The sequence below is a fragment of the Toxorhynchites rutilus genome, chromosome 3, assembly GCF_029784135.1.
Source record: "Toxorhynchites rutilus septentrionalis strain SRP chromosome 3, ASM2978413v1, whole genome shotgun sequence".
NCBI classification, from domain to species: domain Eukaryota; kingdom Metazoa; phylum Arthropoda; class Insecta; order Diptera; family Culicidae; genus Toxorhynchites; species Toxorhynchites rutilus.
The window spans coordinates 155,346,087-155,371,538 of record NC_073746.1 but is presented as its reverse complement, the minus strand read 5'-3'; the positions used below and the strand labels follow the sequence as shown (position 1 = coordinate 155,371,538).

Sequence of the window (25,452 nt, the reverse complement as noted above, 5' to 3'; positions counted from 1 at the left end):
TGTCACCATGGCCTAAGGGTGAATAACTTTTGATATCCCCTTTACCGTAGTTCTCGGATGCTTCACCAGAGTACACGTAGGTTGCGCATACAAATACGTCAAATCTTTCTATTATTCATTGCCTGGTATATGTGCGCGAGAGATGGCAGAATATACTACTGTCAGCCAGCCACATCCACTCCAATCAGAGCGAGAAAAGTGATAATTTTCAGCACCACATTCGATAGATCATACTTTTTCTCTTTGCGAGTGTACTTTTGTTGTGGGAATTTTCGTAGAAGTAGATTTCTGGTCCAGTCCTACTAGGTACAAGCGTACGTAGGAACATACTATTCTCTTGGAACGCATATATTTAACTGGAAAAGCCCGAGTCCAGTTATATAATTACGACTTACAAATAGTGGAGGAAAAAACGGTGAAAGAGAAAGGTACTTCGCACGAGAAGGACGTCATTCCAGGTGGAAGCAGAGGATTAGTTTACAACATTTGCTTCCTGGCACTATAACCGGTGCTACTGAATGGGCATTTTCGGTAACTCCTGGCCTTACCGTGAACGCGTGCCTACCACCTTTTACCAGTCAGGGAATTGAGATCGTATTCCCGATAGTTTATGATCAGCCGTGTTGAGGTAAGTCGTTAAGTGTCAATCCAGACTTTGTTTTGATTGCAGATGTCTGCAGGAGGGGGTTTGTAGTTTCGAACCCATATAAATATTTCATTTGTTCGAGAGATGCTTTTAAGTGGAAGCACATGCAAGAACTTCGGGCGTGCAGTTTAACTTGGTAGATTGAGCTCCATTTGTAGCAAAATATTATGCTCTAAGTATACTACTAAAATGCAAAAAAGGCGTATTGCTACAGTACTTGAAGAGAACACGTACAGTGAACGAATGATTAGACGACTGCTAGGCCGTCTCTGTCGGAAACCACCGATAGAGATTGATCCAGACATTTGAAAAAATGATATCAAAGTTTATGAAATACAATTTTCATAGATTTGGAATTCGACTGATTTCATAGAAATAGCACGAAAATAAGGCTAGTGACCAAAAACATGTCCAATTATGTACCTGTTTAATATAATTGCTTAAAAAAACCATCGAAAACTTATTCAAAATCCCAATACGAAACAGAATGGACAATAACCTAGAGCCGATCATTAAATTAATCTCAAAGAATGATTTATCATTGTCGCTGGTAGTGATCGGTTGTGAGCTGTATATGATACCTATTCTGTGACACCTGTGACACCTTCGTACATTAAACCGTTTAACTTAAAAATGTTTTTTTACTTATTTTATTTCCTAGTTTCTCTACATTAAAACCATTCAAAAAATTAAGTTTTTTCAATTTTTGTTTCTTACCTAACTTTCTTCAGAATATTTCGATGGTGTACTGTATTCTATTAGTGAAATCATTTCATTTGAGACTAATATTGAGGGGATTGCAAAAAATACATAGTGGACCATTTTATGGCGATGAGCTTTTCGAAATTATGTTGTTCATAGTGTAGTGTATTCTCCAAGTCAAGCCATTCAGCCATTTTTTAGCGGCGGCCAAATCAAATTTTCCATGAACATGGAATACGCAGTTTTATAATGACAGTAGAATTAAAAGTATGTTTCGATGTTTGTTGGGATTTTTCATGATCTACTGTGTTCTACCATTTTATGATGGCGGTCATTTTGGATTTGCATTTTTCATAATTTTCCATAAATTTCTGAAAATATGTAATCCACCATTTTGTAGTGGCCGCCATTTTAGATTTGCATTTTTCATAAATAACTGTATTCTACTAGTCAAGCCCTTTCATTTGATACCCATCTTAAAAGGGTTTTGAAAAAATATGTGAACCACCATTTTGTGGTGGCGCCCATTCTGGATTTGCATTTCTCATGAATAACTGTGTTCTACTAGTCAAGCCCTTTCATTTGATACCCTTATTGGTGGGGTTCTGAGAAAATATGTAATCCGTCATTTTGTAGTGCCCGCCATCTTGGATTTGCATTTTTCATGAATAACTGTGTTCTACTAGTCAAGCCCTTTCATTTGATACCCATATTAAAAGGGTTTTGAGACAATATGTGATCCGTCAATTTGTGGTGGCGGCCATTTCGGATTTGCATTTCTCATGAATAACTGTGTTCTACTAGTCAAGCCCTTTCATTTGATACCCATATTGATAGGTGTTGCGTTGAGAGGGAGAAACGACCGAAACACGTCTTTACGTAATGACTTTCAGAAATCTAAGCGCTGTTTATTATTCTGTCTTTGACATTTATACCCTTGTGGCGTTATACAATATCAAGGTATTTAAATATAGGTGTAACATTTTCTGTTATTTAAAGGTGTGAACACTACAACCGTCCCCCTTTGAAATGTTACATTTAATGTAACCTAACGAAGTTATATAATTCAAAATTCATTCATTAAAATTATAATTGAGCCTAACAAAACTATACAATTCAAAATATTTTTACATCGAATTCCAATAAAATGATTGATTGAAACTACTTTCACAATTCACTAAATCTCCATATTCGATACGACATCTTGTTCGCTTCGAACGCCGTGAACTTCTCCTCGGCATATTCGTGGTGGATATTTTTCATACACATAATTTTTGTCTTCAATGCGACGTCTAGTTCGTTTCGAACGCCGTAGGTAGATTCCCGGCAATTCCGCCGTGGAAGCTTTTCTCTTTCTATTATTCCTGACCTTCGCCAGTTCATCCTGCGGGAGTTCCCTCAGGATGTCTTCCTCTGAGCCGCATCCAGCTCCGTTCTCCTCTTCCACTGTTTCCAGAACGCCAGTATTTCTCTGATGAGTGTCCGGTTGCATCGTGACGTTCGGTCGTGCTTCCGGGTATTTTCCCTGAAGAGCCTAAGTTGATTCCGGTGGGCCATTATTTCCACGTTTCCAATTGACACCTGGAATACATTTTCGGAGTATCGTTTTAGAAAAATTGCCTTTAACCATCTGTTAGGTACATTATCATGGTGATTTTTGTACCAAATCGTATCTCCCACCATCAGATCATTCAAGTCATTTAACTTCTTGTCAATTAACTGTGGAATTCTCTCCATATTTTCATCTTCTGGGGAATCTGGTACGAATAAATAATTTTTATATTTGTTTTTGGGATTTAGAAGATCAAGTATGGTTTTTGGTTTGTAAATAAAAACTTTTTCTGAGGGAAATTGCCCACTGCTTGTCACAATACTATTTCTATAATTCATTAAAAATAAACTAATCTGGTCCTCCAAATCTACATTCGCCATTTCAGGTTCCAATAAGAACTTCTTCAATACTTCTTTCGTTGTCCTAACCAGTCTTTCGGCTTGTCCATTACTTGAGGGATTGTAAGGTGGACTTTTCATCACCTTGATTCCTTGCCTTTCAATAAATGAAATGAATGAATGTGAATTAAAAGGAGGACCCCCGTCCGATACCAGAACATCTGGTAATCCATATCTCGCAAAATAAGCTACCAATTTCTTCACTACTTTTGCACAATCCGTGCCCTTTTTCATCCACTCTACCTCCAGCCACTTTGAGTAGGAATCAACAATCAATAGAAACGTTTGGTGGGAGAAATGGAAGAAATCAATATGAATTCGGCTGAAAGGTCTTGTAGTAGGTGTCTATTTAGACAAAAGTTTAGCTTTTGGTATTGCTACCATACTACCGCACACTTCGCACGTTGTAACATAATTATCTATAGCCTTGTTTATCCCAAACCAGTATACTTGTTTTCTTGCTAGCTGTTTCATTTTTACCATTCCCGCATGATTGGCGTGCAAAAGCCTTAATATCCCGCTTTGCATTCGTCGTGGAATGACCACCCTGTCCTGATACAATACGCATCCATCAATTATCTCCAAATCATTCTGATTGGCAAAAACGTCCATAAAGCGTTTGTCCAACTTTTTCGGCCAACCATTACGCAAATATGTTATAATCTGTTGTAAATATACATCGTTCTTGATTTCTTTTGCAATCATTACATAATTAATTGGGAAATTATTACTGAAGTTTATACTTTTTACCATTCTTTGGTCTAATTCAATTGGAACTAACTCCTCCAAAGGAAACCGCGAACAAAAATCCGCATTTCCCATTTTTGCTGAAGGTCTGTACTGGATTTCAAAATCATAAATGGAAAGTTCAAGTATGTATCTTTGGAGTCTAGTCACAAATATTGAGTTTCTACCTTCTTTCCCAAAAATTCCTATCAATGGCTTGTGGTCTGTATAAACGATGAACCTTTGTCCATATAAATATTTATGAAACTTTTTGATTGTACAAACTAAAGCTAAAGCTTCCAAATGAAGAATTGGATATCTTTTCTGTGCGTCATTTAACGTAAAAGAAGTAAAACATATTGGCTTTTCCATGCCATCAATCACATGTGCAATCACACCACCCAGACCATAGCCAGAAGCATCTGTCACTACCACAATCTCTTTTCCAGGATCATAAAATTCTAGAATGTTGGCAGAAATCAAAGATTGTTTACTATCTTGGAATGCATTTTCACAATTACTGTCCCAAACAAATTTAGTATTTTTCCTCAACAAATTGTATAAATAATACAATTTGGATGACATATTAGACACAAATCTGTTATAATAGTTAATCAAACCTAAGTATGATTTCAATTCATTCACATTTTTAGGCACTTTTGCTTTTTGAATAGTCGAAATTTTATCTGGGCTAGGCAATAGTCCTTTTTCCCCAATTATATGTCCCAAATATTTCAATTCTGAAACAAAAAATTTGCATTTTTCGAGATTTACTTTAATGCATGCCTTCGCAAGCCTTTCCAAAACTAAAACCAGTTTACTCCGACAATCATTCAAGTCTTTATCTGCAATTAGAACATCATCAAGATAACAATAAACATTATCAATTCCGCTCAACACCTGATCCATTACATTCTGAAATATTGATGCACTAGAAAAAGCACCTTGTGGTAACCGATTGTACATAAACAAACCTTTAATCGTATTAATAACCATAAATTTCCTAGACCGTTCAGTTAAAGCAAGCTGAGTATAAGCACCCTCAAGATCTAATGAACAAAATATTTTGCAGTTTGCCAATCTAGCAAATAAATCATTAGCCAACGGTAGAGGATATGTATTTGGTATCAACACCTTGTTTATCGAAACCTTACAGTCAATAACAAGTCTAATTTGGTTATCCTTTTTCATAACCACAATCACTGGTGATGCCCACTCACTGGTCTTTACTGGAGTTATAACGTTCTCTTTTTCCAGTTTATCCAAATACGCTAAAACTTTATCCCTTATTCTGAAAGGTACATCGTATGCCTTTTTGAAAATAGGAACATTGGTTTTCAATACTAATTCCGCCTCAAACCCCTTTATAGGCGTCGAAAAATTTTTCACAAAAACTTCTGCGAATTCTTTTTTAATTTTCTCAACAAAATTATCACTATTCAGTGTATTCAAGCTGTTTATTTCGTCATTTATCTTTAAATCATTGAAAAAGTATTGCCTCCATTGAGGGAAAAAAACATCCAACCAGTCTCTACCAAATAACGGGATAAATTTGAAGTCAGAATCTAGAATAAGAATTTTCAAGTTGTGTTTAATACCATTCAGTTGAACTGAAACATTTGTTTCTCCTTCAACTCTTGGAGCTTGGAGCCATTCACCACCTGTAATTTCTTATTGCATTTGCTTAAGGATTTATTAAAAATATTAAAATATTGGCTTTTGCCCATAAGTGTTATTGTTGATCCACAATCCACCTCCATTTGAATCAAAATATTATTTATCAAAACATTTATTAAACATGGTTCACTAATGTTATTTAAAAACTCCACAGACATGCACTGTAATTCACCTGGGTTCCATTCCTCGTAATCGTCATCGTCTTTGTCTGTAGTCGTCATTTTGTCCATTAATGTAGCCAGCTGTTTCTCCGCACTCGTCCCAGGTTTAGCTGTATCCACAAATTTCACTGCATCTCGCTTCAAATTTTTCAAGGAAAAACATTTCTTCTTTATGTGACCTTTCACCCCACAATAATCACAAATTTTATCAGTATAACTACGTTTAAAATTATCATTATCAAAATTATTGTTTCTTTGTGTGTTACTGTAACAATTCCTATTATTGTTGTACCCATTCATTCGTTGTGAATATCGGTTATGTTGTTGAAAATTATTCACATTATGTCTATTGTTGTTCCTTTGTGTATATGAATTTCTATTGTAATCATTGTACGACTGAAACCCCAGTCTCTGATGAATAGGTCTCTTCACATAATTTATTTGTTCTGCTGGAGGGTAATAACCTTGCTGACCATATTGGTCCCATTGTGACCCAACCGAAAAATTATTATTTGTATTGGTGTTAAGTGTACGTGCATTATTTTTGGCTATATTCCATGTTGTAATTGTCCATTTTTTCCACTGTCAAATTCTCCTCCTTTAGCAATAATTGCTTTAAATTTTCATCGCGGAGTCCCGCGAGAACCCTATCTTGAATAGCTACACTCTTGAATTCGCCGAAACCGCAGAATACCGCCTGCAGTTTTACTGCCTGGACAAAATCCTCGGCCGACTCATCGAGCTGTTGAATTTGGTGGCTAAACCTAAAACGTTGAACCAAATCCGGTTCTGTTCTATCTATTTTCTGTTTAAGCTTAACGATGATTTCATCGTAGCTTGCCGCATCTAAAGCATTTTTTTGATAAAGTAATTTCAACTGCGAGTACACATAGGGGCCACAAAGATTCATGAAATGGGACTTTTGTTTCACTGCTGACACGTCATTCGCAATAAACGTGTACGCCAAACGGTCTGCCCAGTCCCCGAACGACGTACCCTTTCGATACGGTTCGATACTAGAAGCCATTCCTTGACTCATCTCTAATTAAAATAAATTAAATTCAAAACCACTATCCGGCTCTTACCGACAAAATAATACCTGTTTTTGGAACCACCCTGGTTTCCTATCTGCTTCAGCTCTCCGTCCGTGAGAAGTTGGATTGTTGCAAGCCTTTGCCCGTCGATAAAATCACGGTCCGTCGGCCACGTGTGCTCCGCGTGCCAGATCCAGGAATCACCGAACAAAATGGCTGCTCCTTTGTACTGGTTTTCTTTTCAACCGCTTTGTACGAGAACAAAAGGAAGTTTCAACCACCAGTTATCAGCAGCACTTTTAGGGGAAAAAAACACTGCAACCACTATTTTTTCTTTTTCAGGCTAATCCTTTCACTCGTTACACTCGGTTAAGTTCAACTAAATCAGCGAAAAATAGGAAAAAAGCACTTGAACAAAAGTCACTTTTTTTTTCTTCGCAAACAAAAGGTTCAAATTCCTCGTCGCCAATTGTTGCGTTGAGAGGGAGAAACGACTGAAACACGTCTTTACGTAATGACTTTCAGAAATCTAAGCGCTGTTTATTATTCTGTCTTTGACATTTATACCCTTGTGGCGTTATACAATATCAAGGTATTTAAATATAGGTGTAACATTTTCTGTTATTTAAAGGTGTGAACACTACAATAGGGTTTTGAGAAAATATGTGATCCGCCATTTTGTGGTGGCGGCCATGTTGGATTTGCATTTCTCATGAAAAACTGTGTTCTACTAGTCAAGCCTTTTCCTTTGATACCCATGTTGATGGGATTTTGAGAAAATATGTGAACCGCCATTTTATGGTGGCGGCCATTTTGGATTTGCATTTCTCATGAATAACTGTGTTCTACTAGTCAAGCCCTTTCATTTGATACCCATATTAAAAGGGTTTTGAGAAAATATGTGATCCGTCATTTTGTGGTGGCGGCCATTTCGGATTTGCATTTCTCATGAATAACTGTGTTCTACTAGTCAAGTCCTTTCATTTGATACCCATATTGATAGGGTTTTAAGAAAATATGTGATCCGTCATTTTGTGGTGGCGGCTATTTTGGATTTGTATTTCTCATGAATAACTGTGTTCTACTAGTCAAGCCCTTTCATTTGATACCAATATTGACCGGGTTTTGAGAAAATATGTAAACCACCGTTTTGTGGAGGCGGCCATTTTGGATTTGCATCCCTCATACATAACTGTGTTTTACTAGTCAAGCCCTTTGATTTGATACCCATGTTGATGGGGTTTTGAGAAAATATGTAATCCGCCATTTTGTAGCAGCCGCCATCTTGGATTTTTAAAATAATTAAATACCCAGTTTTATAATGACTGCAGAGATAAAGGTGTGTTCCAAATTTCAGACCAATCGGTCAACAGGAAGGGGGTTAAATTTCTTTCAATGTGGTAAAGCGCTACAAACATGTTACAAACATACAAACATACAAATTACAAGCAAGCCAAATAACACCGTTTAATAATTGTCTTCACCATAGCCGAAAAAGATTTTTCCCCTTCCAGTACAAATAAATATATGGCACCACTGAAACTGCCTGGCATTTCGATTCCACACAAATGTCTAATATGACGCACTGTTTGGGAGAAATTGTCATTTATCTATTGGCGCCAGTATCTAGAAAATTTTCTATTCGCTGGCGTGGCCAATTACTTGTGCGATACTTGCGCAAGTAACTGGAGCCGGGTGTTTACATGGCTCTAATAACTAGACTCTAGTGATTGGATTCTTCTACTAGCGCGTTGACTGGCACCGTCTAAATCAGCCTTAAGGCTGCACGAAACCGAAATTAAGGCTGTCACCTCGCCCTTAGGCTACGGTGATACTGGATCGGAGTACGCACGAAAGCTTGATTGTGCGATAATTGACGAAAAGGAACAAACAGTTTTGTTCGGTAAAAGCTGACGAATTCGAACGAAGCAATGTAACCACACCAATGCAATTCTATGTGGTTGTTTACTTCTCACGATTGTATGCGTTTCGTGCAGCCTTATTTTCGTAAGAAGCTGCAGGCAGTATTGACGAATTTACGCAAAGCTGAATCAGCTCATGCGACATCTACATTAGAGCTCAGAACCACAAAAGTGAGGGTGTATGTTTATTTTACGCACTGAAAAGTGCGATTCGGTCGTAATTATTAGTTTTATTTTAATAATAAGCGATTTTACCAAAGTCATAGATAATCTTCGAAAATTTTATGTTTGATAATGCATACCGGTTACTGATACTATGGATAATTGCGATGAAATCGATATCATATCAAATTGGCTGATATCATTGATTATGTAGGGGTCGATACGAGAAGGATTTGCAGTATTTTTAGCGCAAAACACTATTCATCGTTTACTTAGTTGAAAAAAAATAAAGTTACAATACTTATAACAAGCCATTCCTCGTAATATTTATAGCACATTGTAAAATGATGATTTTCTAACCTTTTCAGCGTGGAAAGTATACATGAAACCGGGAAATTTGAAGATAAATTCTGATTTTTCTAGAAAATTTTAACGAATTTCATACCAAAAAAAACAAAACATCCTCATTTTACTCGCTGCGCCATCTGGTTGTAAATTCGTCAATTGGCGATCTAACGTACAAATCTACACCTAGGCGGCGCTGCGGTGAAAGTGATGATGGTTTTAAATTTTGCCATGTGAGCTTATGGAAGGTTTGTAGTTCTTTCCATAAATGACAATGTTAGAATCATAAAATATTATTTGATTGCGATGAGTTTGGAAGAAATTTAATTATGCGCAATTTTATATATAACATGTTATTTATTTACCTCTTTCAATAGTGAAAACTGTAAAAATGTTGACGATGGTTGAACTAAAGAAGGAAATTCGAAAGCACAATCAAACACAAGTAGAAAAATGCACGATTCGTGCATGTGAGAACTACTTGGAAAGCCCGGAAGTAAAATATATGTGATTTGTTTTTGAGTTTTAGGTTACATTAGCATTATTTTCTTAGTTCAGAAACAAAATCCAGATGTCTCACCGATCGTTTACGTTTTGCGTTGAATCGCCAATCATCGATTGGCGATCTAACGTACAAATCTACACCTAGGCGGCGCTACGGTAAAAGTGATGACGGTTTTAAATTTTGCAATGTGAGCCTGTGGAAGGTTTGTAGTTCTTTCCATAAATCACAATGTTATAGTCATAAAAGATTATTTGATTGCGATGAGTTTGGAAGAAATTTAATTCTGGTCAATTTTATATATAACATGTCATTTTCTTACCTTCTTCAGTATTGAAAATTATATAAATGTAGACAATGGTTGAATCAAAAATGGAAATTCGAGAAAACAATCAAAAACAACTTGAAAAATGCATGGTTTCTACATGTGGGGACTACCTTCGAAATACCGGAAGTAATTATACGTGATTTGTTTTTGAGTTTTAAGACGCGTCCACATAAAGCCGACTAAATGTGGACGTACCGCCCGGGCTTGCCGACGTATCGAAAACCGACTCGAAACAAACCGGACCCACTTGTTTCGGGTCGAACCAAAACAAAACGAAGTAAATTAGCGTTGACGACATTGTGCTTCGTGTGTTCGTACATCCGATGGGGCATCGGCTTCGTGCACCCGATGTGGCGTCCACATTACATAACGACCCGAATATACCGCCTGGCACAGGCCGATCGGCATCATTCGGCTTAATGTGGACGCGCCTTTAGGTTACATTATCATCATTTTCTCAGTTCAAAAACTAAATCCAGATGTCTCACCGATCGTTTACGTTTTGCGTTTACGTTTACCTGATATAGTAAACGCGATTTCAATGCGGCGAAACTGTGTGTGGAGAGTTTTGCCGCGAGTGAACGCAAGTGATGGTTGCCAGACGATTTTCATAAATATCTTCACAATCGAACTCATCGAATGAAAAAAAGGTTGAGTTGTTAAATTATTATTTTCGTATTGTTCGATGAATTATATAACTTTATCCAAATTTGCATAATGCATATAATGAAAACGGTACGTTAAGGGCTTTCCATTTACCATGTTCACAAATAAAAACGATCTCACAATTCAACTGTTTACAAAATGAAGACATGTTATCATATCTGGCATCCTTGTGCTGGGTTGTTTACATGTGGAATGAAACATCAAAAAACGCGCGATCCAAAGCGATCAGTATGTCATAGCAAGCGATGAGCTCAAATTCATCGCTCCGCATCGCATCGCACCGTACCGCACCGCGTTTACTATGTCCTCGGCCTAAGTGTCCTTCGCCGTCGTAAAGATCTATGCTATGATATCAAAGTCGTCATCGAAACCTTGTAGTTTAAAGTGACCAGATGGTCAGAGGTCTAACGCGGGACACAAAAAACAAAACGTTACGAACAAAGATCAATTTCGCTAGCGCAAACATCAAATGGACTAACAGCACTTGTCACTATGTAATTGTAGAACATATGGGAATTTAATTTTTCGAATTTTCCCTTTTTCCTTCAGAGTTTTCCGAAAATTTTCAATTGTCATGTTTGGAGGGGTGTCATACCATCATAGAAACATTTCTCATACCCAAAAACCCTCACATCCCAAATTGTGCTTGATTAGTTCTCGAGTTATGCAGAAATTTGTGTTTCGTTTGTATGGCAGCCCCCTTTAAGAGAGGGGGGAGGGGTATCTAACCACCATAAAAACATTTATTGCACTCTAATACCTCAATATGCACAATTTGGTTTCATTTGCTTGAATAATTCTCGAGTAATGCAGAAATTTGTGTTTCATTTGTATGGCAGCCCCCCCTTAGAGAGGAGGGCGGAGAGTCTAACCACCATAGAAACATTTATTGCACTCTGAAATCTTCACATGCCTAATTTGGTTCCATTTGCTTGATCAATTCTCGAGTAATGCAGAAATTTGTGTTTCATTTGTATGGCAGCCCCCCTTAGAGAGGGGGGTGGAGAGTCTTACCACCATAGAAATATTTATTGCACCCTAATACCTCAACATGCTCAATTTGGATTCATTTGCTTGAATAATTCTCGAGTAATGCAGAAATTTGGGTTTCATTTGTATGTCAGCCCCTCCTAAGGGAGCGGGGAGGGGTATCTAACCATCATAAAAACATTTATTGCACTCTAATACCTCAATATGCCTAATTTAGTTTCATTTGCTTGAATAATTCTCGAGTAATGCAGAAATTTGTGTTTCACTTTTCGTCTGACTCACGTTGGTCCCTGCGGATCAATAGGGGACTTTTATAAAAATCATTTTCCAATTTTGTTGCTGTCGCTTCCAGTTGACACTCTCTAAACTAAAAGCCCAATGTCGGTGCGATGAAACCAGCTCAACGTATTAATCTTTGGATGCATTAGAAGCGCTCTTGAACAGTCTGCCAAATAAAAGTTTTTTTTTGTGGTTCATCCATTTAAGAAAATCAACATGATCAAATTATGATATTTAAATATATATATATATATATATATATATATATATATATATATATATATATATATATATATCGCGGGATATTTTCGTTTCTTTTGCCAAATGCGGGACGGAATCTTACGCGGGAGATTTTGTTGAAATGCGGGACGTCTGGTCAGTTTATTGTAGTTGGACCCGCCGTGTGAAAATTGTGCCACTCGTGTCGATGTCCGCTCTTCGAATGACACACTCAAGGACTTGAATAGCAAGCATGATGCCTTAAAACACTGCGTGACTGGAACTCGGTTCAGGATAGCCTTAACCAGTCGCGTTTGTCAGGGTGTCGTATGGTGCCCTGGAGCCAATGAAAATGTGGTGCGTGGCCACTTTGTATTCCCGACATTTTTGTAGAATCTTTCGGATTGAAAAGATTTCATTCTTGGTACCGCGGGCCAGCTGCTCATGATCACGATCCTCCTGTTGACGCTTACTTCGTCTCAGAATCATAGTCATGTCGTTCCGTGCCCGTCTATGCTTTGGTCAAGTTCTCCCTCGTCCGGACCCTCAGGTAGTTCGCCCAAATACGATTTTTCTCCGCCACCATGACCTCGCATTCCCCATCATACCAGGCGTTTCTGTTCCCTGATGGCTGCGAATTCTGCACCAACCATCTTTAAGAGATATTGTGCCTAACTCCTCTACTGTGAAAAGTGCCGCGTGGAGTTGTTGCGCGTACTCAGTACTCGGGAAGCTTCCAAGCTTACGTATCGTTGACTGTTATCGTTCGTCTCGATGTGCAGACTTTCATGTCCGATCACCGGTTTGTACATCTTACCGATCTGAGCGTTCATATTCCCGATGACAATCTTGATACCTCTACGCGAACAACTGTTGTAGTAATACAATGATGGATGCAGAAAAAAGTCACCCCCATTCGAAATCGAAGTGTTCCAATATTGAAACTTTTCAAACTTTTCGATATTACTACTACGGCAATACTACATAAAAGTAGGTAATTAGTAGATCATTTTGCCATTTCAGTATCGTTGATTAATTTTTTAGAACAACATTGGGTTTGATCCGGGCCGATCGGAAGAACGCTGCTGTTTTCTTCGGGTTTTTATCTTGCTGGAAGGTGTAGTTCTATTTTCAGCATGGATTCTTCCAGGTTCTCGAACCTAATGTCGATAAAACTATCGGCAGTCATAATACCGTTGATCTGCGCCAAGTTTTCCACCCCAGCCCATGAGAAACAGTCCCACACCATGATGCTTCCATCATCGTGCTTCATAGCCGGTTGTAGATGTCGGTCCTAGAGGCTCTCGTCGCATTTCCGCTACACTCGTAGTTGCTTTTTCTTGTTAAACAGCTCGAATATTCGGGACTGAGACTGAACATAACAAAACAAAGAGTGGAAAACAAGATTCAATGCATGAATACTCCTTTGGAAGAATCGCACGAAACAAAATAACGAGTGACTCAAAATAGACTCAATCTGCGTGTATGTATGGTTTTATTTTCCCTTGTACTCTTTTCCTTGTCAGCATTCAGGTGCATTTGTTATCGGCAATGCACATGAATCTACTTTCCCGCATACCAATAACTTGCGTTAATATAGTCTTTTGCGTTGGCTTAGATCATTCCATATTAGAAACAAAAAAATGCCATTGCTATAGTGTACAGGAATCAACTCGATTTCAACTATCTACCTGTATTTTACTGCCGCGATCGAGGCTTCAATAATTGCCAATCTTCAGGAAACATACGCAGCGCTGCGCTTGGGTTTTGTTTTCATCAGCGCGCGTTCAAAGGAAACACGTGTTCTCTCTTGGTGCGAAGGGCACAAAATTCATAAACACGGTAGCGCAAAATGTACCCGGCGCAGAATTCAGATACCAAATTATTTTCGTAATTCAGTACTGTCGTTTGGTTGAGAATCCGCGTTTACAGAATCATATCACTTACCACAGTGAATCCTGATTATTACCCCGTCCCATTAACAAACTATCCTTTCCATGATAAACGCTAGGGAACCACGCTATAGAGGCGACCCTTCTGGCCTTCGGGGGGGCGAATATCATACTAACATTCCTTCCCTCCCCCTGGTGACTGTAAGGACGTGGCCGGCGTCGTTATTGACCATTTAAAGCTCGAATCAGCGAAAATTGCACAACGAGAATGATTTGATAGTCCCAAGCGTCATTCTGTGTGTTCTTTGTGCAATTTAGTTGCTTCAGGTCAATCACGGAGAGCAACTTCGAATTGTACAGTCTACCCATACAAATACGTATACGTATAGTATACAAATACGGCGCAAAATTCAGCGTAAAACTCAGCGTAAAGCTGGGCGCCTTAACGACGCTGACAACCAAACATTTCATCTGTGTTTCGAAGCGTGCTCATTCGCCAGAGCGCAAGTGTACAAAAGGAGTGGGAGCTCAACTGGGTACAAAAATCTTGTTGCGCATCAGCATTGAGTTGCATTCTGAATACTGATGATTGCTATTTGAGGGAAAAAGAACGATTTTACAGAAACACTCGCTGGCTCAAGCAACAGTTTCCAATTTGGTTCTATCACCTAAATAGCTACGAAAATTATGTTTGTGTCAGATGTCTTTATTCGTTACCAATTGTTCCGATCCGATACCTATCTCCGTATTTTCTTTGTTGACCTTACTAGGGTTGCGTTGACTAGCCTCGTGACGGAACTGCCATCTTAGGTGTAGTTGGCGAGACACTGCATTTCATATTTCAGCCGCTCCGTTGTGTAGTTCATTTAGCGTTACCCAGGATGCACCGCGTGGAGCCGAACATCTCTACATTCCGAATTGACCTGGATCGTCTTCCAAAAAATCCGCATTAAACGAGGAATAGAAGATCGTACTAGTGGCCGAGTGGTTAGTTTTTATTGCATCGTGGTTCACACACATGCGAGGTTTGTTCGCATACATCCGATTTTCCCTTAGCACGGGAAATACGTATCGTGTAAAAACAGAATTTGTCTGCATATAACATACATCCCGGACAACAAACGCGTTATCGTATAAAAAATCCGTGCTAAAAGAAAATCGAGTGCAATGCGATGAACGAATATAGTGAGCAGTAGAATGTATCTGTCGATTTTTTTCAATATTCCAAAACGTTTAATGATATTCAGTATTATTTCATCCAGTATTATTTAAGTATTTATCATTGTTTAAAAAAAAGTAATTCTACCTTCCAGTCACTTCCCTTCACTCTCTCTAGACTACTCTCTATTCTTCGTTCTCTCTTTTTTTATAGAGGTGAGGAACGCTCTACCAGCCTTATCTGGGAAGAGTTAACCCAGACGTCGAGTAGGGATCTCACCCACAAAAACCAAGCCCTATACTCGTAGCCTCATTCCCCCTGGGACCACATCTAGGTGACTACTTCACGAGTTTTCAACGCTAACTAGCGTCGATCCTTCCCTTTTTCTCTATATTCTTATTTACCATTCGTTGCTCTCCACTGCGCTTATGACCATTTTGCAGGCATCCATTTACCCGTCGAGACGTGAGCCGATTGGGAAGCGCCCTCCAACTTAACGCGCTCCCTCCAACATAACGCGCACTCCGTCACAGCAACGCTCGTGGGGTACTCCGGTGCTTCAGATCTCGCTGTGGTTCATCATAGTCAGACGTAAGCCGCACGCTGGTCGGTCCTCCACTTCCGCTGTAGCTCGGACATGATGTGGACGATTGCACTGTTCACTGCGTTCCAGGTGCCCTCATCACGACACATTTCCTCTACGATGTTCCCAGCATGAAGGGTAGGCAGCCCCTCGCGCCTTGTGGTGAATCTGGGACATACGAATACGACGTGTTCCGGTGTTTCCTCCACATCTCCACACTTCGGACAAAGAGGCGATTGCATGTCCAAACCGGTGCAGATACTGCCTGAAGCAGCACACAAAAACTGCGTTAGGTGGAAATTCACCTCTCCGTGTTACCTGTTCACCCAGCCCATTAGTGTCGGTATGAGCCTGTGCGTCCATCTGTCGTTTTGAGCCGCGCCCCACTCTTGCTGCCATCTAGTCATCGACTCCGCCCTCATTAGCTTCCGGATTCCTCTGGTTCCCCTCCTCATATAGCACTCTCTGGTTTCCGCCAAGATGATGTCGATGGGGACCAACCTGGTTATGACGCAGACCGCTTCTGTTGATATGGTTGTGTACGCACTCACGACTCGCATCGCCATGAGCCGGTACGTATTATTCAGCCTCCTCTCGTTCCGCTGAGTTTCTAACGCCGCGATCTAGGTTAGACCCCCGTATGGTAATGTTGGGCATGATTCTTGTCAGTGCATTGATTGTCTTCGTCGCTCTTTCACAAGCATAGTCGACGTAACTCTTGAAGTTCAGTCGATCATCGATCTGCACCCCTGAAGTCTCGCTTCGAAGTTATCAAGTGCTCATTCTCTCCCTCTCTCTACACTCTACTCTCTACTCTTCATTTTCTCTCTACACTCTACTCTCTACTCTTCACTCTCTCTCTTTCTCTCTCTCTCTCTACTCTCTCTCTCTACTCTCTCTCTCTACTCTATTCTACACTGTTTACTCTCTATCCTCTACTATCTGTTCTTTTCTGTTTATTCTCTTCTTTCTCTACTCTTTACTCTCTACTTTCTCCACTTTTTACTCTCTTTCTATATTCTTCATTCTCCACTCTCTACTTCTTACGCTTTACTCTCTGCTCTCTATTCTATATTTTATTTATTCTCTACTGTCTCTACTTTCTCACCGCCTTAATCTCTACTTATACTCTCAACTTTTCCTATTCTTCGTTCTTTCTAGTCTCTCTATTCTCTTCTTTACAGTTTATTCTCTGCTCTTACTCTTCATCATATTTTCTCTTTCTCCTTTCTTTCTTCTTTCCTCCTTACTCTCTTTATTTATCTTACATCTTACTCTTACACTATACTCTCTATTTTCTATTCACTACTCTTCACTTTTTTCGCTTTATTCGTTTTATTCGCTCTCTACTCTATCTTCTCTTTATTCTCTATTACTCTTCTCTTTTTTCGCTTTATTCGCTCTATTCGCTCTCTACTCTATCTTCTCTTTATTCTCTATTCTCTGCTATTCGCTTTCTACTCTTTGTACTCTTTTCCCTTCACTCTACACTCTTTCCGCCATCTACTGTTTACTCTCTGCTATTTACTGTCTACTTTCTCTACTCACTCTATTTTCTATACCTTATTCTCTACACTTTACTCTCGACACACCCCTCATTACTCTATACAAATCAACGACGAGAGAACAACGCAGCCGAAGACAATGAAGAACAATTAAACCGGAATTATGAGCGACAGGTGCAATTTTTTGTAATAAGACAGCATAGAATATTTTGAAATACTTTAGTTGGAATCAGTCAGATTTGGTTTCTTCAGCAGCTATTGAAACAGCATAGAATACATTTTAAAATACTTTATTTAAATTCGGCCAAATTTCTTTTAATCAACAATTCAAACTGGAAAATTCCTAATGGGGGTGAATGTTCATCTTTGCTCAAGTCCAAGTCCATCCCTCGGTGTGGTCTTCCATCTGTGTATAAGGAATAATCCTTTTATAAATTTTCAAATCATATATATGAAATTAATACTTAAATCACATACCAATTTTTTTCGCTTGATCCTGCGCTTCTCAGGATTCGCCAGGATATTCGCCTAGAGTCTATAAGTGACAAAGAAGAATAATGTTACTTCAAATTTGTTTGCAAATCGTTTCAGTCGTAAATAAATACTTACATTATATATCCTCTGTGGTTACTTGACTTGAAGCCTTGAACTTTTTTGACCAGCAGCTCAGAACATTTCATGCAAGAAAAAAAACTTTAATAAAATCATCATCCAAAAATCGGAATTAAAAACATATGATCAATATCGGAAATGTATAATAACAACCTAATATGCATTTGACATGATATAAAATGCTTAACCTATAAGTGTAATATTAAACTCCGTGACAGAAAATAGCAACGAAAAATCCAACAAAAAACTCATAATCTATTTCTAATTACTAAAAAGTCAAAAATACGAGCGTGAAAACAAGACAACAAGGCAATCAAAAAACAACTAAACTCATATTAAAGTCAAAGTATATCCTGCAATACGAAATGGTAACAAAAACGAAATGCAACAAAAGCAAATAACGCAATAACAATAGAACAACTCGCAACAAGAAAATCAAATATAACAAACACGCACATCAAAACAACTCAACACAACGCAATAACACACGATCACCACTTCATAATTTAGTTTATATGATTAATTTAGAATTAATGAAATACTGATTCCGCCACCTCGCCTACCACAAACAGGAGGAACCTGAAGCAACAACGATTAATGAGGCTCACTCCTCTCATTGCCTTTAGCCGCCGATTCTCCTGTTGAAGCTTATCGTTCATTGCCTTCAATTTCCAGAGCTCTCTTTCGGCCTTTATCCTCCTAAAAATGGCATCTTCAATTTCGGACATGTTGTTTGGTTCCCAATCACACACTTCTTCGTCGTCATCGACAAGATTTGTGTCACTGGGAACAAGCATTGGCGGTGTTTCGTCCTCTATCCATCCTTCGTTCATATCACTGTAGTTCCAAAACCATACCTGGGCGTCGTTGGGAATTAACTGTGGTGGAGATTCATTCTCAATCCTTTCTTCGTTCGAGTCGCTGTAGTTCGAGAATCATTCCCGATGTCTATTCTCCGATTGAAGACCTTTTTTTGCTCCATCTTCTGGCGGGCATAAGAGCTTTTAGCTATCCTCGGTCCTGTGGAATCCTCGATGCAACTAGTCCTCGCTTCATTTTGAATGCTTCCGGTGATTATAACTGCTTCTCTCATGTAGTTATAATCATCAGTGAGAAAAGGCATCGCATAAACAAAATGTATGTTTTGATTGAAAAAAAAAACTCAAAATACGGATTCCAGCCTACTTTTGCACATCTTTTTATTCTGACATTATTTCTTGTGTTGTTGTTGCTGTTCTGTTTCATGAAACATTATTTTTCACACAGCTTGAAAATCCCTTTCTCCCAGAAATTATGTGGTTCTTCAGCGAAAAACACCGATCAAAGTGTTTCATGTAGGATTACGTTGAACATGAAGGTATAGAATGATTTACAATGATTTACCTACACTAGCAGTCAGCATTAATAAAATTGATTCGATTCTTGACCGGTCAACTGAAAAAGTTATCACTTTCTTTCTTTCTTTCTTTGTTTTTAAGAGGCTTTAAACTTTGCAGTTCATTCGCCTCTATTATGTCACTTAATTTTGAATGTGATTTGAAATAAGCTCGTGATTCTTGGATGTGGATAGTGAATTATGTAACAACATTATTATGCTGACAGTATTAATCATGACGAATTCAAATTGTTCTCTTTCACCAGCTGCACTCAATCTGGTGAGACACAGTGAAACACGGAGGCTTACCTGACAGCTGAAGTAGCCTTCTAATCATGGACAGTGATGGCCTATCGAATGAACAGACGGAAAAAGTATTACAATTCCAGGACATAACCGGTCTGGAGGATATTAATGTATGCCGGGACATTCTGATTCGTCATCAGTGGGATCTGGAGGTAGCTTTCCAGGAGCATTTGAATATACGGGAAGGGCGTCCATCTGCGTACGCTTCTGAATCCCGTGCGCCACAGGTCGTAAACGATCGCTTCCTGCAGCATGTTTTCGCAGCCCAGCGCGGACCGGGAGCCCCCGTACCGTCCGGTGTGGGTGGAATGATTGGTTTTGTGGTCAACTACGTGTTCAATTTCTGTTACAACACACTATCCTCGATCGTGGCTGCATTTCTGAACCTTTTCAAGGACAAAGAAAGAAGTGAGTACATATGAGCGGCGTTTTACGGATCATTTCTGAATAATGACTTCAATCATTACAGTTGTAACCGACCCTTTGGGCGATGTGCTGAAATTCATTCAGACTTACAACGGAAAATACCCGGAACATCCGGTATTCTATCATGGCACATACGCTCAAGCGTTGAACGACGCCAAGCGTGAGCTCAAATTTCTCTTAGTATATCTGCATTCCGAGTCAAGCACGGAGGCGAACACGTTTTGCCGAGACACGCTTTCTAACGCTCAGGTCATCGAATACGTCAATAGGCGGATGCTGTTCTGGGCCTGTGACATATCTTCTCCTGAAGGATACCGTGTATCACACTCAATCAATGCACGCACCTATCCAGTGCTTGTGATTATCGCTTTGAGGGCAAACAAAATGGTCATTATGGGTCGCATGGAGGGTCATTGCAATGGCGAAGAACTGATACGACGCATGGAAACCGTTGTCAATGACAATGAAGTTTGGCTCAACCAAGCCCGCCAGGATCGATTGGAAAGAGATCTCACACAAACACTGCGCCGACAGCAGGATGATGCATACCAAATGTCGCTACGCGCGGATCAGGAGAAACAACGTCGGAAACAGAAGGAACTCGAAAAAGCTTTGGCGGCTCAACAGGCAATCGAGGCCGATAAGCTAGCTGAGATGCAGAGGTTGCAAAACATCGAGATGCTCAAAATGGAATTGGCTTCACAAGTGCCTTCCGAGCCAGAGCCGGGAGCACCCGGCACGATCAGCATAGTCTTCAAACTACCGAGTGGTTTGCGGTTAGAACGGAGATTCCTTGCGTCCCACACCCTACAGGTAAGATATTTGTTTGCTATAGCAAACTGAAAGTATGACTATATCATTCGTTTTCTTTTAGGACGTACATAATTTTATTTTCTGCCATCCGGAGGCACCGGACTCGTTCGAAATTACCACTAACTTTCCGAAGCGGGTATTACAGTGTGCTCCAACAGAAGATCCGTTGCCCACTTTGGTTGAGGCGGGTTTGAAAAACCGCGAAGTGCTTTTCGTAGCCGATCTGGACGCATAGATATGCAAATAACGATATGTTGAGTGTGAGCAAAACAATTAAGATTTAAAAGAATGGATTTTGAGACTGGATTGGATAAACGTAGATTTTGAAGAAGACATACTTGCAGAGGAAAGGCAGAAATTTTGTTCGCCGGGAGTGATGCTTTTTGTCCTGATCTTTTTTCCCTTTTACAGAGAAGCTTTTTTTTATTGAAAACCCATAGCAAGGTTCCAAAATTTACAAAGTTGTCAATAATAAAGCAACGCATTTGATGCCCTGATGTTGTGATTATGTTGTTTTTGTGTTTTGGTTCTCTTCTAAATTGATGATTGAACATTATCCGTATAATTTAATAAGTATTTGTACACGGGCTATCAGCAGCCCTCAGGTCTGGAAAATAGGAGTCTTTCCAGCCTCATGTTTCGCTTGAGAAAACACAATAGTGAGAAAAATTATTCATTATGTTATGTTTTATCAAACAGTTCATATTCCTAAATTATTTAAAGGTGAAATAAATTATTCTTCATGAAATCGGACACTTGTTACTGTAATAAGATGGATAACATCTCCAACGGTGAGACTATTAAATATTGGCTCATTTGAAGAATATCTGCAGGTTTTTGTCACTAGGTGGTGTTGACCTGTGATGGTAAAAAATCACATTCAACGATCGATGAATAGGTATATCCCTCTAGTCGGATGTTTTTAAATCACCCCGATGCTTTTTTATCCTTCATATGTACACAGAGAGAATACTTGGAACGGTAAGCTACCAAGATCTCAAAAAAGCAATATGAAAGAGGAATCCCCACTGCAAGCACTCTCGGAGCATTACATCTACTACTCAAGGTTTGTCGTGAGTGCAAGCCACAAACGATTAATCCCATCCCATAGAGTGGATGATGAGTTCTTGATCGGAAAGTGTACAAGAGACGATCAACTGAAATCTTACGACACTCGTCGAGGGATTTTTAATTCTCTATTGCACTGTCCGCAGTGAGTGGCTGACTCAGTCTCATGTCGATTTTATGTTGTTGTCGTCTCCCGCCCGATAAACAGCAGACGGGTAATGGATGCAATTGAATAATTTTATTACCAGCAGATTTGGGCGAATCTCATCCCGCCCAAAATCGTTTTTTAGATTTCAATAATTCTGACCATTCACATTTCTCTTCAAATATTTTTTCTAATGATAATTCAATTAGTGATTTCACGAAACACTTTTCGAATTCAATGGGATTTGATACCCTTTTTTATTTTGTAGATAAAACGGATCACACATTTGATTAATTCAATTCTGTGTGGTTACGTTGCAAATAAATGTAATGAATTAGTATGGACATATGTTATTCATATATAGTGGACTTCCGACATATGTGGCAGTAGATTTATTGAACGACCAATGTTTTTTTTCATATCCCTTTAAACTTGTTGCATCTATTGAGTGTGCATACTGCTTTCTCCGCAGATTTGTTTGGTTGAATCTGGTTAATTTCAGGTATTCAATATTTATATTGTCGAATAAATACTGTTGGAACAATCGGTATCGCAGAAAATGATTATCAACATCCTACCTAATCACCAAACGATATGCGAAGAATTTAAGTGAACTTACGGCATTGGAATATATGCTTTGTGAGGAACACACAATTATTATCAGAACGGATAAACGTCCGACTGGAAGTCATGAACATCAATTTAATGTTCCCAAGTTAAATTTATCCTTTGGAGGTCGTTAACCTTCCTAAAGATGATCAGATGGAATATATTCCAATGTCGTTTGGAATAACCGAACCAACGCCTTATGATCGTGATGTTGTTTTGGATATTGTTCTGATGTTTCATAACACGGCACTCTATTGATTATTCGCCGAAAATGGATAAAAAATATCCTTTGGTAAGCCTACGGTTTTAGTAGCAGTGCAATATGGTGCCAGTCTCAGGATAAGGAAATATTTAAAAATAAAGCTTTTTTTTAATGTATCAGTAGTAAAACAAAACGTCAAAAAAAATCTCAGCTTTGTGATAGCAGATAATCATTACCCATTTGAGTTGTATGAGTATTCCCCCCACAAACTGTGAATAGTCTATCTGCATACAAATTAGGTAGAGTTCCACAATCCTAAAATTTTAGAAGTAAATATTTACGTGCTTACACAAAAAACACATGTTGACATATTTGCGCTAATTTATGTTTTTGATTAATTCAAGGTAATTAAGGTCTTTTCTACCCACAAGTTTACTCGGGCTCGAAATGAGTGTTCTGTATTTGTGCTGGCGGAAAATATATCTCGCAAGACCACGTGTTCGATATCGTAATAGCCTTGGCCAATAACGCATTTACATTAACTCATAAAGTTAGTGATTTGATGGGGATTATTGTTTGTAGTCTCTTGTAGATGAATTTAAACACCATCTGAGAAATCCTCTGTGGAACATTAAACATTAAAGTCGTCCTATCTGCTGTTTTCCTCACACAGTTTCATCGAAGTAAACGCGCTCGGAGAGGAAAATTGAACGCCCGGACGAGAGAGCGAGAATCGTAAAGCGTATGTTATAGAGATACTCATTCCCATGGAGCAAGTTCATGTTAGGAGTTGTAAACAGAACGAGGAAGGAGAGTAACTCAATTATTCGAACTAGTTTCAGTCTAGCAATGCTTTGGTCAACTCAGAGTTACCGAGAAAAAATCATTTGGTTATGATGGGAGAGGATTAATAGTTAGTCGTAGTTTGCACAGATTACGATCTGTGCAGTTTGCGACTAATCGTAAATCGCATCATGATCCCTTGTTTTCCATCCATGGTGTTGACAATCAAATAGGGCTGTTGGGCACACATCGCTTGTTTACATTTGTATAGCGAATTCGTTTTTGAAATCGGTTAGTTCCAAACTGACTCTAATAAAAAACGTTTTCGGCTTCACGAATGAGCCGGTTTGTTGGAGTGCGTTATATAGTCTGATGTGTTCATATTTGCGATGACAAATGTACAGTGTCGACTACTGATGGCAATATGAGTACTTGGAGGTAAATTATATTTTTTTGTGTACGTATTCATATTCGTCTTTCTTTCTATCATTTTCTTATTTATCCATTCTCCTTCAGAAATATATCCCGAAACGATATTTTTGTATAAAACTACCGAGAGACTTTTTTTTACCATCCACACTCGCAAGGATAATATAAAAATGTTTTCACTAATAGGCGCAACTCGAAATAATTATTCGCTATGACAAAGATCACTAAGAGACATCCACCCTCTATCTCTATCAGATTAGCAAATGCGAAGATACTAGTATTTGTTTTATTTTAAAAGTCTGTTTGTTTCGCATGGAAGTACATTACTAATTATCAATTCATTACCAATCAATCATCAGCATTGATGCCGTGTGATTTTTTATTGTTTTGATTCAGTACGCGGAAATAAATTTATGGTTAAATCTTCTTCTTCTATATCTATAAAAATAGATTTTTGTCTGTCTGTCTGTCTGATTCTTATGGAGTCGGAAACTCCTGAACCGATCGACATGGAAATTGGTATGTAGGGGATTTTGGAGTCGGTGAAAGTTTTTATGATAGTTCGAGACCCTTCCCCCCTCTCTAAGGGGAGCCTGCCATACAAATGAAGAATAAATTTCTCTATAACTCGAAAACTAATCGATCGAATGGAGCCAAATTTGGCATGTGAAGGTTTCAACGGGCACGAAACGTTTCTATGGTGAATAGACACTCCTCCCCCTTCTCTAAGAGGGGTCTGCCATGCAAATGTGGCATAAATTTCTCCATAACTCGAGAACTATTCAAGCAAATAGAGCCAAATTTAGCATGTAAAGGTTTTAGGGGACAAGAAACGTTTCTATGATAAATAGACACTCCTCCCCCTCTCTAAGGGAGAGCTGCCATACAAATGAGACATAAATTTCTCCATAACTCAAGAACTAATGAAGAAAATGGAGACATATTTGGCATGTGAAGGTTTTAGGGAACAAGAAACGTTTCTATGATAAATACACACTCCTCCCCCTTCTCTAAGAGGGGGCTGCCATACAAATGAGACATAAATTTCTCCATAACTCAAGAACTTATCAAGAAAATGGAGACATATTTGGCATGTGATGGTTTTTTCTATGATAAATACACACTCCTTCCCCTCTCCAAGAGGAGGCTGAAATACAAATAAGGCATAAATTTCTCCATTACTCAAGAACTAATTAAGCAAATAGAGCCAAATTCGGCATGTGAAGGTTTTAAGGG

At 38.8% G+C, this 25,452-nt stretch overlaps 1 protein-coding gene across 1 annotated transcript; it reads left to right on the top strand.

Moving 5' to 3' along the window:
- The first annotated feature begins 135 nt into the window (after positions 1-135).
- Positions 136-21,485, top strand: LOC129779421 (FAS-associated factor 2-like). The gene is made up of 4 exons (XM_055786888.1): positions 136-628; positions 19,702-20,149; positions 20,211-20,980; positions 21,042-21,485. Exons 2-4 carry the CDS (start codon positions 19,771-19,773, stop codon positions 21,213-21,215), a joined length of 1,323 nt encoding a protein of 440 aa, XP_055642863.1. The 5' UTR covers positions 136-628; positions 19,702-19,770; the 3' UTR covers positions 21,216-21,485.
- The last annotated feature ends 3,967 nt before the right edge of the window (positions 21,486-25,452 follow it).